Source organism: Sceloporus undulatus, chromosome 1 (genome assembly GCF_019175285.1).
Source record: "Sceloporus undulatus isolate JIND9_A2432 ecotype Alabama chromosome 1, SceUnd_v1.1, whole genome shotgun sequence".
Lineage (NCBI taxonomy): Eukaryota > Metazoa > Chordata > Lepidosauria > Squamata > Phrynosomatidae > Sceloporus > Sceloporus undulatus.
The window spans coordinates 375,357,887-375,371,930 of NC_056522.1; the positions used below are offsets into that span (position 1 = coordinate 375,357,887).

General features: G+C 43.1%; 1 protein-coding gene across 4 annotated transcripts in view; it reads right to left on the reverse strand.

Annotated features, from left to right (window-relative positions):
- The window catches only part of SLC35F4 (solute carrier family 35 member F4), a 157,176-nt gene that overhangs the window by 26,992 nt on the left and 116,140 nt on the right, over positions 1-14,044 (reverse strand). Inside the window, exon 1 of one of the 4 annotated variants that reach the window (XM_042446533.1) lies at positions 8,094-8,226. The exons of the other annotated variants lie outside the window; for them this stretch is intronic. Within the exon in view, the coding sequence (XP_042302467.1) occupies positions 8,094-8,169 (76 nt within the window). The 5' untranslated portion in view covers positions 8,170-8,226. Of the gene's footprint in view, positions 1-8,093; positions 8,227-14,044 lie in introns of those variants that run through there. 4 annotated transcript variants of the gene reach the window in all.

The following is a 14,044-nucleotide window of genomic DNA, read 5'->3' on the forward strand; positions in this document are numbered from 1 at the left end:
ATCCACTACACCACAAATGCAGTTGATTAGTTGGAGGTCCATCTTTAACATTCAGTTCTTGAAAATACAGTTACATTAGAAATGAGTTCCAAGTTTCTACAGAGTTATTCTGTTTTCATTTCTCCTCTCACCATATGAAAACTGCTGGTTAATTCTTCTGCAAGAGCAACAGACCACAGTCTGTTCAGAGATCCGTCAAATGAAAGTCCTTGGGCAGTTTTCCAGGTTCTGGAAATCTCTGTTCTTGACATTTGGAACATGAATTTAATACCTTGCTGCCTTCTTCCTTCCTACCTTTCCCCCCCCACTTTTGACAGCTAAAACCAAGCACTTTCTCCCCTCTCCTCAAATTAAAATGGGAGATATGCTCAAAAAGACGCATGCTTAGAGCAGAGGTGGGTCACTACAACAGGTCCAGGGGGCAATGTCCTGGCTCTGGCACTGTCCAGGGAATACACATATTGCCAAGAGTGTCAAGAAGTGAAGAAAACAAAGCCAGAAATGTCCTGCCGTCCATTTCTGGTTTTCAAAAATTGATATTTTAATGTATTTAAATAGTGGGTTGCTTCTCCTGAATAAATCATAAAATCATAAAGTTGGAAGAGACCCCAACGGCCATCCGCTCCACCATCCAGGAACACACAATCAAAACACTCCCAACAGATGGCCATCCAGCCTCTGTTTAAAAACCTGCAAAGAAACAGAATTCACCACTCTCCAAGGCAGTGTATTCCAAGATGAGAAATTCACCCTTAGGAAGGGCTATAAGAAGGTTGGTAAGAAGTCACCCAACAATCAGCCTCTTCTGAAGCCGGATAATCCCATTGATTTTTGGAAACACCAAACAACTGAACATTCACAATGCAAAGATTGAGTAGAACTAGCTAGCACTCTGTGGAGGCTGGCTGGGAGGAGACGAGGCAGAAATGGTACCTCACAACAGCAGTCTTCCAAGGAGACCCTTGATGTGGTTCCACATGAACCTGAAATCACCTCTAAGTCCACCAGGAACAGGGCTTAATATTGGCTCTCACTTAATTTGCAGCTTCCCCACATTCACAGGGGTTCTTCACCCCTAACCCCAGAGAATGTGGAGGAACCACTGTACATCTGTCAGCCTTTAACAGGTCTTTGCTGGTTTTCTTTCAAGAAGCTAACATGGCTACTTGGATGAACAATGCTATAAATAGGGTTGTTTATAAAACTAAAACAGCACAACCCCATGTAGGCTACCTTGAGCTTTTTGGGAAGCTGGTAGAAAACAAACGGACTCCCATTCTTTGAAGGCTGGATGGGCATCTTTCAGAAGTGTTATATTTGAGTATTCCTTCATGGCAGATGATTGGGCCAGATAGGCCTTGCAGTCAGTTCTATGATGATGATGATGATGATGATGATGATGATGATGATAATAATAATAATTTATATCCCGCCCCTTTGAGGTCAGTCGGGGAGGCTAACAGTAAAAAAATACAATACATTATACATCAAAATCTACTTCCCTCCCCCCTTAAAAAGTTATTAAATCAATTATAATTAAAACCAACAAATTAAAACAACATCAATACACACACATTACAAAACAAAACAGTACACTGAAGTAGCATTCTACTTAAATTTCCAGGGAGGACCTTGGGGACTCTCATGAGAAGAGGGTTCCTGAGGCCGGGATTATCTATCAGGAAAGGCCTGCCGGAAGAGATCAGTCTTGACAGCCTTTTTAAAGCTGTCTAAAGATGTCAATTGATGGATCTCGTCCGGCAGGTCGTTCCATAATCTGGGGGAGACAACAGAAAAAGCCCTCTGGGAGGTAGCCGAAAGCCTAGATCTTTGAGGCTGCAGCAAATTCCTCCCAGAGGAGCGGAGTGTGCGGGGAGGATTATATGGGAGGAGGCGGTCCCTGAGATAGTTTGGACCCAAGCCATTTAGGGCTTTAAAGGTGATAACCAACACCTTGTACTGGGCCCGGAAACTAATAGGCAGCCAGTGGAGGGACTTCAATACCAGAGTAATACGGTCCCTCCTCAATGTTCCTGACACTACTCTGGCCACCATGTTCTGCACTAATTGCAGTTTCTGAATCAAGCACAAGGGTAGCCCCATGTAGAGCGCATTACAGAAATCTAGACATGAGGTTACCAGCGCGTGTACAACAGTCTCGAGATCCCTTACTTCCAGAAAAGGGTGCAGTTGGCGCATCAGCCGAAGCTGATAACAGGCGCTCTTGACTGTTGCATTTACCTGATTTGTCATCAGGAGCGACGAGTCAAGGAGCACCCCCAGACTGTGAACACAGTCATTAGAGGAGAGTGTGACCCCATCCAGGACTGGAGGTTGCAACCCAATTCTTGGTTTCGGGGCCGCTACCGTGAGCACCTCTGTCTTGTCTGGATTCAGTTTCAATCTGTTTTTCCTCATCCAGCCCATTACTGCCCGGAGACATTCATTGAAAGAGGAGATGATAAGGCCTATAGTGTTTCCCATGTCAATGAATTGGTGAATCCACTCTGAGTTTTACTCCAGCGTTTCAAACAGCTGTTCTAGGAGTTGAAACTATTTGGGAGGATGAGACTCGGGACCTCAGATAGTTCCTTTATAGTGGAGCATAAGGAGTGATGGAGATGGCTCATCCTAAGGTCTCCATGAGACAAGGTCAGCATCCACAGCAACAGGATAAAACATGCAGCATAACATATTTCAATGGCCTAAATACCTGAAAGGCATTAGATCCCATCTGGTTTTGGAAGCTAAGCAGGGTCACCTATGGTTGGTACTTGAATGGAAGACCACCAATGAATACTAGATGTTGCAGGCTAGACTTCAGAGGAAGGAACTTTATTCCTTGCCTATGGAAACCCTACGAGTAGTGGTTTGAGCATTGGACTACCACTCTGGAGACTAGGTTTGAGCATTGGACTACCACTCTGGAGACTAGGTTTGAGCATTGGACTACCACTCTGGAGACTAGGGTTCAAATCTCTACTTGACCTTGGAAACCCATTCCTCAGAGGATGGCAATGGCAAACTCCTGAAGAAACTTGCCAAGAAAACCCTTTGATAGGTTCACCTTAGGATCACCATAAATTGGAAACGACTTGAAGGCACACAACAACAAACCATAAGTCAACAGACAACTTGAAGGTACACACACACATGCAAACGTATCATATTTCAGGCTTGACCAGTGGTGTCCCTGCACTAAGTATCACTTGGTGTGCAGGTCAGGGCTTCCGGAGAGCATTGGGGTGCTCCCTTGCTCTGTGCCACCCTAGCCTTTTCCTGATAACGAAAAGGACAGGATGGCATGGGGAATAGGAGCATGCGGGGGCAAGTGCAACGATGGCGCAGGATGGTGGGAGTGCACACAGGGACAGTGCATGGGGGGAGCAAAGGATGAGGGCCTGACCAGGTGTCATCCTCCGTTCTGAGGTGTCACCCAGTGGTGGGCCGCACCACCGAACCCTCCTAATGATGCCACTAAGCTTGACCTAGATGTTGTGAGGCACTGGCTGTCCACAACACTCCATCGCCTCTGTCACATCTCTGACGCTCAAACTTGCAATGACACCACCAAGCTTTATGTCTTCCTGTCCCTGACCCAGTTCACTGTTGCTGCCTGCAGGTCCACATCTCCACAATAACTCATTGGAGCCTGGCTGTGACAACATTCTGTAAATAGTACCTGTGCTCCTTGCTACCTTCACTGTCTCTCTCTTTCTCTCTTTTTTTTAAGGACAAATTTAAACTTGAACTCCAAATGGGCCTTTCACGTAACTGAATAAGACAGCTTGCATTTCAGCTGCAAATTACAGAGCTGGTGATATATATGCTGCTGCAGAATTCAACTTAGAAATAACTTGGAAGGGAAAGGTAAGACAACCCAGCTGCAGAACAGCTCAACCTGCTATTTATCCACATTTCTGAAACCCCAAATATTTAAAAACTCGGTAACAAAGGACTTGTCAGTCTTCCTTCCCACCCATCCCCTTACTTTTGCAATGAAGAGAAGGAAGGCACTTGCCTACAATTTGCAGACCCTGCTTGATCCACCCAAATCTTCTTCCCTGGTGTTAAGGAGAACAACAGTACATCAATATTTCATCACAGTGGCTGCAAAGTCCAGGACAGAGTGCCACAGCTCAGCGCCTTGCAAGAATGTGCTCCAAACCGCAAAACGACAGGGTGCACTCCAGCCAATATCTCTAAGACTTTTTGGCTTATATGTATTCACCACTCACTCCAACAACCCACTGCAGATGCTCCTGGAGTCACTTGGCACTTTGTACAGACAAATGAGAGGGCAGCCAAGGCAAAGGAGGGCAGAAATCATTTCCTTTATTTTTGCAGTGCAGATGCTTCATGCATCAGAAGCACTGAAAGCTGCTTTATGTCTCTTCAGATAATTTCTCCAGTTTAGGACTATATTTCTGCTCCAACTTGCAGAGGCTCTCTTGAGATCTCTAAGAGTTGAAAGTCTTTCCCAAAAGAAAGTCTAGCAGATCCAAAATGCTACAGCTAGACCACTGACTAAGGATGCATCTGCACTGCAAAAATAAAGCAATTTGGTACCACTTTACCTTCCACACCTCAATGCTATGGAATCCTGGAATTTGCTGTTCAGTGGGGCACCAGAACTCTCTGATAGGGAAGGCTAAATATCGCATATAAAAACACTGCATCACCAGCTTCAAAATTTTTCTGCCATATGGTGAAAAATCGATCAAACGCTTGCCTAAATAGAAAGATTTTAGCCCTCTGGCAGAAAGCAGGGAGTGGGCTAACCACCAGAGTTCCACCACCTAGGACTAAGCATTACTGGTTGCAACGATGTGCCCGTGTTGAACTCATTTTCACATTTGCATTAAGAAAGGAATCCTTGGCATGACATTGGTGGCAAAAGAACTTGTGGGTTCCTGGTTCTACTGTAAAAAATATTCTTGTTATGAGCAATTCTATGGTTACTGGTGCAGCTCAACCAGCCCTGAGCTTAGGTTTGTTTATGATCTGGATTCCTGCCAGTTGACCACAAGTGGAAATATCAAGCTAAAGTAAAATTATCTTGGGCTGATTTACCCCATCTAATAATGGATGCTGTAATGATTCCTGCTAGTCTAGTCATCAGACTAAGAATAGTCAAGTCTGGGATACACATTTCAATTCGACTAGCAGAATCATAGAATCATATAGTTGGAAGAGACCGCAAGGGCCATCCAATCCATCCCCCCTGACATGCAGGAACTCTCAATCAAAGCATCCCCGACAGATGGCCATCCAGCCTCTGTTTAAAGACTTCCAAGGAGGGAGATGTGCAAAATCATTGCAAAACAAACACACACATGTTCTGCATCTCCAGGTAAGACCCTACATTGACACAGAGTGCAACACTACACTCACAGAGTTAAGTGAACAATTGTGCAGTAGTGAATTACAACATTACAACTGAATGCACAATTGTAACACACCATGCACATCTGCATATGAGATGAACAATGTCATCACATAGTGCTGCATATTCAGCGCTGCTTCTTCAACCATGAACTGAATACAGACATTAGGCCAAAAAAGGTAAAACCTCATATATAAAAGAATTTAAGCACTATGTCCAGTACTGGGCACCATAATTCAAAAAGGATATTGACAAACTGGAACATGTATAGAGAAGGGCAGCCAAAATGGTGAGAGGTGTGGAAACCACCAAGTCTGATGAGGAGAGACTTAAAGAACTGAGTATGTTTAGCTTGGAGAAGAGAAGGTGCAGCGGTGATTTGATAGCCCTGTTTAAATATTTGAAGGAGTGCCATATTGAGGATGGAGCAAGCTTGTTTTCTGCTGCTCCAGCGACCAGGACACAGAGCAGTTGATTCAAACTATGTGAAAAGAGATTCCACCTAAATATTAAGAAGAACTTTGTCATACTAAAAGCTGTTCAACAGTGGAATAGGCTGCCTCAGATGGTGGTGTAGTCTCCTTTGGAGGTTTGTAACAGAGGCTGGATGTTCATCTGTTGGGGGTGCTTTACGGTGTATTCCTATATGGCAGGGAGTTGGACTGGATGGCCCTTGTGGTCTCTCCCAACGCTATGATTCCATGATTCTAAAACAATCTGCAAATCAAAACAAATGAACAAAACCAAATATAAGCAGCTGGCTTCAAACTATTCTAATCGAATTCACTTTAACTTCTTAATTTGTTGTCTTTGGAGTGTTTTAAACTTATTTTCTAATTAAAAAACAGTCCAAAAGCAACAGTTTAACAAGTTAAAGTAAGTTAGCATAGTTTGAAGCCATGTACTTGTACAGAGTTGGATAAAATCATCATCCCTCCCCCAAAAGTTTTGATAAAAACAATCTTTTAACTTGGTACAAGAAGGAAGCCAGCATCAGAAACAAGTGGAGGACATTTCACACACCAAATGCCAAAGCAGAGAAGTCTCTCTTCCATGTCCTTCCACAGAGGAAGGGTCCTCCAACAGATCTGGATTCTTGGGCATGCACTCCTTGGAAGTATCAAAATCGCAAACCATTTAGGTTTTGAATGTCAACATGACAAAAACACACTACCAGTCAATGGACTTCCTAGACAGCCAGTGTCATTTTGTCTGTAAGACGTTCAACAGCAATCTAGATGCTGCACTGCAATACAGCTTCTGAGTCATCCTCAAGGGCAGGCCCACATAAAATGTATTGCAATAGTCTAATCAGGAAGTTACTGGTGCATGAATTATGTGGCTAGATTATCTCCAGGCAGGAAAATAATGACCAATTGCACAATGAGCAGACAAGAAACTGTTACTGCTAAATGTTGTGAAAACTGCTTTACAACATTATTTTCTGTACAGGAATGTCATTTTCTGTACAGAAAAAGATGTTTCCGGTACAAGGGAGGGGTGGGAGCTGTTTCCTATGGAGGAAATGCTGTTTTCTGCACATATGCACAAATGTGCGAATTTTGTACACAATTCTTTGCAAAAAGGCTACATGTGAATTTAATGCAGAATACACTCTCAAGCTGTAAAGATTCTCATCAGTCCAGGCTTGTCTTCATCAGCCCTCTTTGGCAGAGAAGGCTAAAGACCTTGTAAAACTATAAATCCCGGGAATCTATAGGATGGAGCTACAAGCACTTAAAGTGGTGTCAAACTGCATTATTTCCATAGTGTGGATACACACATAGTCTTGCACTTGGAGCTCACCAAGCAAACTGCATCTGCAACTCCTTGTCCAAGCTAGGAACCATATCGGAGGAAATGACCCAACACTGTCTCCGCCTGATCAATGGATTCTTGGTTGACTCGCTCACTCCAAAGTTGATCCAAACTGTCTCCAGATGGCAGACAGATGACTTTCCCCTTCCTTTTCTCCTCCTACTCCAGGGAAATACAAAGCTTCCTGGTAATAATGGTGGACATTATTTGGGAACATTTGGGAACACCTGGGATGACACCCAAAGTGCATGCAGGTTGAAATGTGAACAAAATTAAAAAGCATAACTCTGACTTAACATTCCAGACTGCACTGAAGTCACGCATGTCTGCACCGTCTTATAAAAACACCCCTTCAACTCCCTCTCTTCTTTTCTTTTCTTAATGCTGTTTTAACTTATGAGCCCTTCAAGGTAGACAGGTAATCTTTGCTGAGTGCCACAAGATAATACAACCTTTCAAACTGGGGAAACTAGGGAAAGAGAATGCACAACTTTGCAGTGCAATATGATCAGATGATAACAGCCAAACCAAAAGAGATGGTTCTGCAGCACACCAGGAACCCAAAATAAGAAAAATGAACAACTTTTCTCCTCCTCTGTTTGGTTTCTATCACCCCCACCTTCCTTCTCCCCTTCTCTCCAGAAACAATTCTTTTATACCCAGTCAAAGCCAGACATTTTGAGACTGCAAAGGAAAATGAAGAAATAAAAAGTCTGTTAAACACATCCAACGCTTTTAAACAAATGGCCCTTTTGTAACACAGAGATGGTGTCTTCCCCCACCTCTGCCCTCCCTCTCCCTTTTTATTTTAATTACTGTTTTCAGGAGAACACAGAATAAGATGGAAGCTTATTCCTTTCCTGAGGGAGGAAAAAAAAAAGACATTTACCGTCTGATCTAGGTGAATTTAATGTGGAAAGACAGAGAGGTTCTACCGGTGCCACTCTCGCAGTGTGCTTCTTCATTCTCTGGGATTGTTCGCTCTGTGATGCTACAATCTCTTCTTCGCCTTTTGCCGCCACATTGTTTTCAGTGCCCCCCTTTTCTCTCCACCCCTCTCCAAAATATCACCACAAGGTACCTCTCTGATGCTGTGTCTAAAGATAAGATGCTGTTCAGAAGATGCCGCAGCAAGCTAGGAGGACAGTTCCCCTGTTTCCCGGGGAAACCATTTGCAATACATCCAAACAATGCTTGACCTCAGAAGCAACCTTTTCGCAGCGGCCCGGCACGACCAGTGGTTCAGTAAGCAAGACCCTAATTATATCTTAGCCTACCTATCTCTGCATGTTGCCCAACCTACCCTCCTCCAACTTCGAAGATGGAGTAAGCCCATTCTGAATCAAAGCACCCGGTTTGCACAAAATAACATCCTTCCCAGCGTGCCCACAAATCAGGCGTGCGACGGCAAGGGAAGGAGGCAAGACAATTTGCTGGGGCTTCGTGCTACGAAAACGGATGAGAGGATAAGGCAGCTGCGAAACCTGACAACCTTCTCTCCTTCTAAGGTCTAATATTTGGGAGGGGGGGAGATGACAAGGTTTCTTAGTTAAATAATTGACAGCTTTTCCTAACACCTTCCATATCTGAGCTCCCATCAACTCCAAAAGTAGTGCACCTGGTTTTTACCACTGCCCCAGTTTTATTCTCACAATAATCCTGAGAGGTAGGTCAAGCTTAGAGATAAATAGGGGCCCGCTGTCAAGAAATATTGGCACAACGTTTGCCTAGTAAACCCTCTGAAATTAATGAGCTCATCGTAAGTCAACCGTCACTTGAAAGCACACAGAGAGAGGGGGGGTTTGAACCCAGTCCAGTTGAGCATTGTCATCATCATGCCACAGTCTCCTACTTGTTTATTTATTGGTTTAATTAATATTTCACCTTTCTCCCAGCAGAGAATGCAAGGTGGCTGGATCTTTGACCTGCTTAACTGTGGAAAAGCCTTCCCACATCAGGCACTTGACAGGCTCCTACATCAGAGTTGTGAAAAATCTCTGTATGCAGAGTTACACCGTAATGGTCCTGCATAACTCTTGTGTTCAATGGCGCAACCACACAACTGAACCAAGGCAGCAAGTTTGCATCCAAATGCACAACCACTGTCAGCCACACTCATCCACAATGTGCATCCATGTCTAATGTGTATCCATGCATAATGTGGATATGCACCCATCTCACAATGCACAGCCATCTGCAATGAGCACCCATGCACAATGGCAGAACAAGTTGAACCCTGCTTCCGCATCACTGGATTGAATATGGGCATTCTACATTAGACAAAAATGTCCAACCACTTCTGTAGGGGGATGTGCACATGCATAAGAGGATGAAATTGGCAAAACCACCTTTGAGTGCTCCTTGTCTATAAAATTAATGGGATAATCATTAAGTTGATAGGCAACTTGAAGGCACATACAGTCAGCCTTCCATATCCACAGATAATTTATCCATGGATTCAACCAGTTATGGCTTGAAAACATTCAAAAAAATATAAATTCCAAAAAGCAAACCTTGATTTTGCCATTTTATATAAGGAACACCATTTTACTATGCTACTGTATTTAGTTGGATTTGAACTTCAGTGGATTTTGGCATCTACAGGGGGTCCTGGAACAAACAGTGGATGCCAAGGACACATTATAACACACAACACAAAAGAAACCAACATGATTCCAGATGGTGAATACTTCCTTCACACCATCCAAAAAAGGGCCATACATACACATAACCTGGGTTTATATGTGCATAGGTTCCTATCCATAGAAATCCTTAGAAAAATGAGAAAGATTTATACAATCTGATGAGAAACTAGAGTATTATTTAATGTCCTCTGCACTTCTCTGTTTAACTTAAGCCTATGTCCAGCACAACAGGCTCAGTCTTCAGATAAGAATACAGAATAGACAGAATGAAAAATACTTGCAGAAGTGCATGAATGTCTTTGGGACCAATGTTTTCTAGCAGCTCAAACTAAGAGAATTTTCTAGTGCCTGGATTGCCTAAAGAAGGAACTCTATGGCCCCCATACCAATACTCCGGTCTTAACAGGTTTGAGATGGCGATTTTGACAGCTCCTGCTCCAGCTTCAGTACAACCTAGTCAACTTAACAATTTGATGGGCATAGGTTACTAACAGAATTCTGGCCTCTATGAGTATTTCATGAGCATATTCTTGCATTCCTGTCTCAAGTTGCCATACGTCAGAAACAACATGAAGGTATACAATTACAACAAGAAGCCACTAACAATATTTCAGCTGCAAATATTCTGGGATAAAGGAACTTCCTTCCCATCAAAGGGAGCTTCTGAAGAGCCCTTGAATTCCTCAGATACTCTCTTGTCATCCCTGGGTGATCTTATGAATACAGAAGTGCACTTGGTGCTAATGCTATTGTCTTTCAAGCACCATACATGCTTCTTCACAATAGTTTATTTTTAAAATATTCAAAGCATCCGACCCGTCTCTGCATTTTTCTCTGCTGCCCTCCTCATGTTTGGATTGGCTATTGTATTTTTAATTGGTTGTGTTGTTTTGACTGCTGCAAACTGTTGTGCAAGGCTTGCGATGAGAGGCAGCATATGAATAAATACCTACATGATGGCCACTTCCACTCCTCCCCCTTTCAAAAATGTTGGCTTTTCATACAGAGTGCCTCTAAATGTGTGAAAAACAGAGCTTGGGAAATTGCTTTATAAAATGGAATCAATAGCCGTTAACATCCCAACCCTCTCTTCTCTAGGAGTTAGCAACTGGCACAATTTTAGAAAAATAACTGTAGTCCCAGGAGTTTAAAATAACTATAGTTTCGCAAAAATAACCATGAGAGCTAATTGTAGTCACTTTAGGGGGGGAAAAACACGTGGAGATCATCAATACTGTAAAAATAATGCATTTTGACACCACTTTAACTGCCAAGGCTCCCTCTTCCAGAGTCCTGGGATTTGTCATTTTCTGAGGAACCAGCACTCTTTGGCAATGAAGACAAAAGACCTTGTAAAACTATAAATCCCAGGAATCCAGAGGCTGGAGCCATGGCAGTTAACATCGTGTCAAACAGCATTGTTTCTACAGTGCAAATGCAGACTTTGGTTGGCCAATAAAAGTATCACTCTTTTGGGGATTTGGGGGCCAAAATTAGGGCTCAGGAGTGCGGAGTATCTGCACCCTCCCGAGCCCTAGCATGTGATGCCGGTGCCATCATGGTGCGACCCTGCCCACATGGGGCCGTCATGATGACACAAGTGCAATGCAGCATCCACACGTTGCAGTGCTGCACGTGTATCATTGATGCGTGACAGTGCGCCAACAGTGTGCTCATCGCAGAAGCCACATGCGCCAAGAAGACATGGAGGGAGCTGCATGGTTTGGTTACTGTGGGCTCCCTCAGGAGCAAAAACAGGCAGCTCCAGCCCACTCTTTCGGGTCAGTCTGTTGAGCCCCAAACTGAGGCTGCCGTACTTTGGCCACATCATGAGAAGGTACAACTCACTGGAAAAAAACAATAATGCTAGGTAAAGTGGAGAGAATTAGAAAGAGAGGAAGACCACATGTTAGGTGGATGGACTCAATTAAGGAGGACAAGGGAACGAATCTGCAGAAACTTGGAAGAGTAGTGGAGGACAGGGGTTCTTGGAGATTTCTCATCCACAGGGTTGCCATGAGTCAAGATTGATTTGAAAGTGGTTAACAACAGAAGTATTATTATTATTATTATTATTATTATTAAAGTTAAAGGGCATTATGATGGCTTACCGAAAACTAACAGACAGTGCCCTGAAGATTTGCATCATTTTCTTCTGGAATGTTCTTTGTATTTGGACCTGAGAGCCCAATACCTTGACTCTCTTGTTGTACACATCAGAAATGCTGTTCCCTTAAAACAAGTGATATTATTACAGGCAGGAAGTGATTACTATGTGTCCTATCAAACGGCCAAATATATTAAGTTAGCTCTGTCCAAAAGAGAAGCTTTTAAATTGTTTAGTGACAAGATATAATATCAGTTTTATTTTGTATATTTTCCTACTGATTTAATTGTCCTATTTTAGGTTTGACATGGTATTGGATTGTTTTATGGTTGTATGCAATGGAAATAAATAAAATAGATGATGATGATGATGATGATGATGATGATGATGATGATGATGACACTTGTTTCCTGAAATTGGGGCATGAAGTGGATTACAAATGAAAGGTTAAAAGTAAAGGTTTTCCCTTGACAAGATTGTCTAGTTTGGCATAGACAATTCCATGGCCATGTGGCTGGCCTGACTGCATGGATTAAAACAGTACAATTAAAAACATACAAGTGCACATAAGTAAATCATTTTAATCTGGTTTAATGGAGGGATGGGCCAGATTCAGTGAGGAAGTGGCCTCATGTCCCAAAGGCGGTCAGCACTCAAACTGGGGCTTTGGACATTGCATCATGTAGACACAGTGACATGAGGTTGGGTGGAAACTGGTTTGTTTTGGCCTGTGTAAACATCCCCTAAATGTGCCAAACAGCTACTGGGCAGCAGTTGTAGTGGAGGGTGTACTGGATGGTGGCACTGGTAGTGGATTTCTCAGGGACAACAGAAGTGGCACCATAGCTAATTCTAAAGGAGCTGCTACTGCACAAAAGAAGGCAATGGTAAATCACTCCTAAACATCTTCTGTCTTGAAAACCCTATGAGAGAGTGGAGAGAGCCCTGGTGGTGCAGTGATTAAATACCAAGACAGCAGCCACAACGCTGTGAGTTCGATCCTGAGAGGCTCCAAGGTTGACTCAGGCTTCCATACTTTTGTAGGTCGATAAAATGAATAGCCAGCTTGTTAGGGGCAATTGGCTTATAAATTGTGAACTGTTTAGGGACTGCTTAGTTCAGTATGAAGTGGTACAGAAATTTGTTGTGAGATTGACCCTGACTGCGCTCTGTTACTCTGCAGCCTCCAAGCATCTTGAGTAGGGTATCGCCTGTGCTTCCCAACTATGGCATCCTTAGCTTCATCTTTAATCCAGCCCTTTGTGAAATAACCTTTGCCAAGGCTCGCTGGGACTAACTGACTGGTCAGTCGGCAAGTGGGAAGAAAATTGCTCACGTTGGCTGTCACTTTGTTCAGCGCTTTTAAGGACAAGCAGTAGTCAGCAGATGACAAGCGACAGACCCATTACCAACTCATTTCACGGGGCTGGAATATTAATGTGATTTATGGGGCAAAATAGCCAAACAATGCAATCTCAGTCAGAAAGAGAGGCGTGAATGAGATACTAAGGAGATGGTGGGCACCTTTGCTCCACAATAAACACACCCTGAGAGCAAGGTGACATGGTTTTAAATTTCCATTTCAATCAACATGCTTATTTTATTTTGAAAAAAGAAGAATTCCTTTAAAAAATCCCCTAAGAATTCTAGAAAAGAAGTGGATTAAGACTGATCATGCATTCAGTTGACAGATGTGTCAGATTTGATTTGATGTGTTGCACTAGAGATGGGGTCTACAGATACCATGGACTGCTAAAAAGAGAAATGAATGGCTCCTAGAGTAAATCAGGCCTGAACTCTCAGTAGAAGCAAAGATAACTAATTGAGGTGGCCATACTTTGGATATATCACAAAGCAACATGTCTCACTGGAAAAGATGCCAATGCTTTCTAAAGTGAAAGGCAGTAGAACCACAACAAAAAAACTATTGGTGGATTTCTTCTTTCAAGGAAGCCATAGCCCTGAGTCTACAAGACCTGAAGAGGTCAGTTGATAACTGGGGTTAGTTGGAGGTTTCACATTCATAGGGTTGTCATCAGTCGAAGTTGATTTGACAGTGAACAACAATAACAACAACATTAACACTAG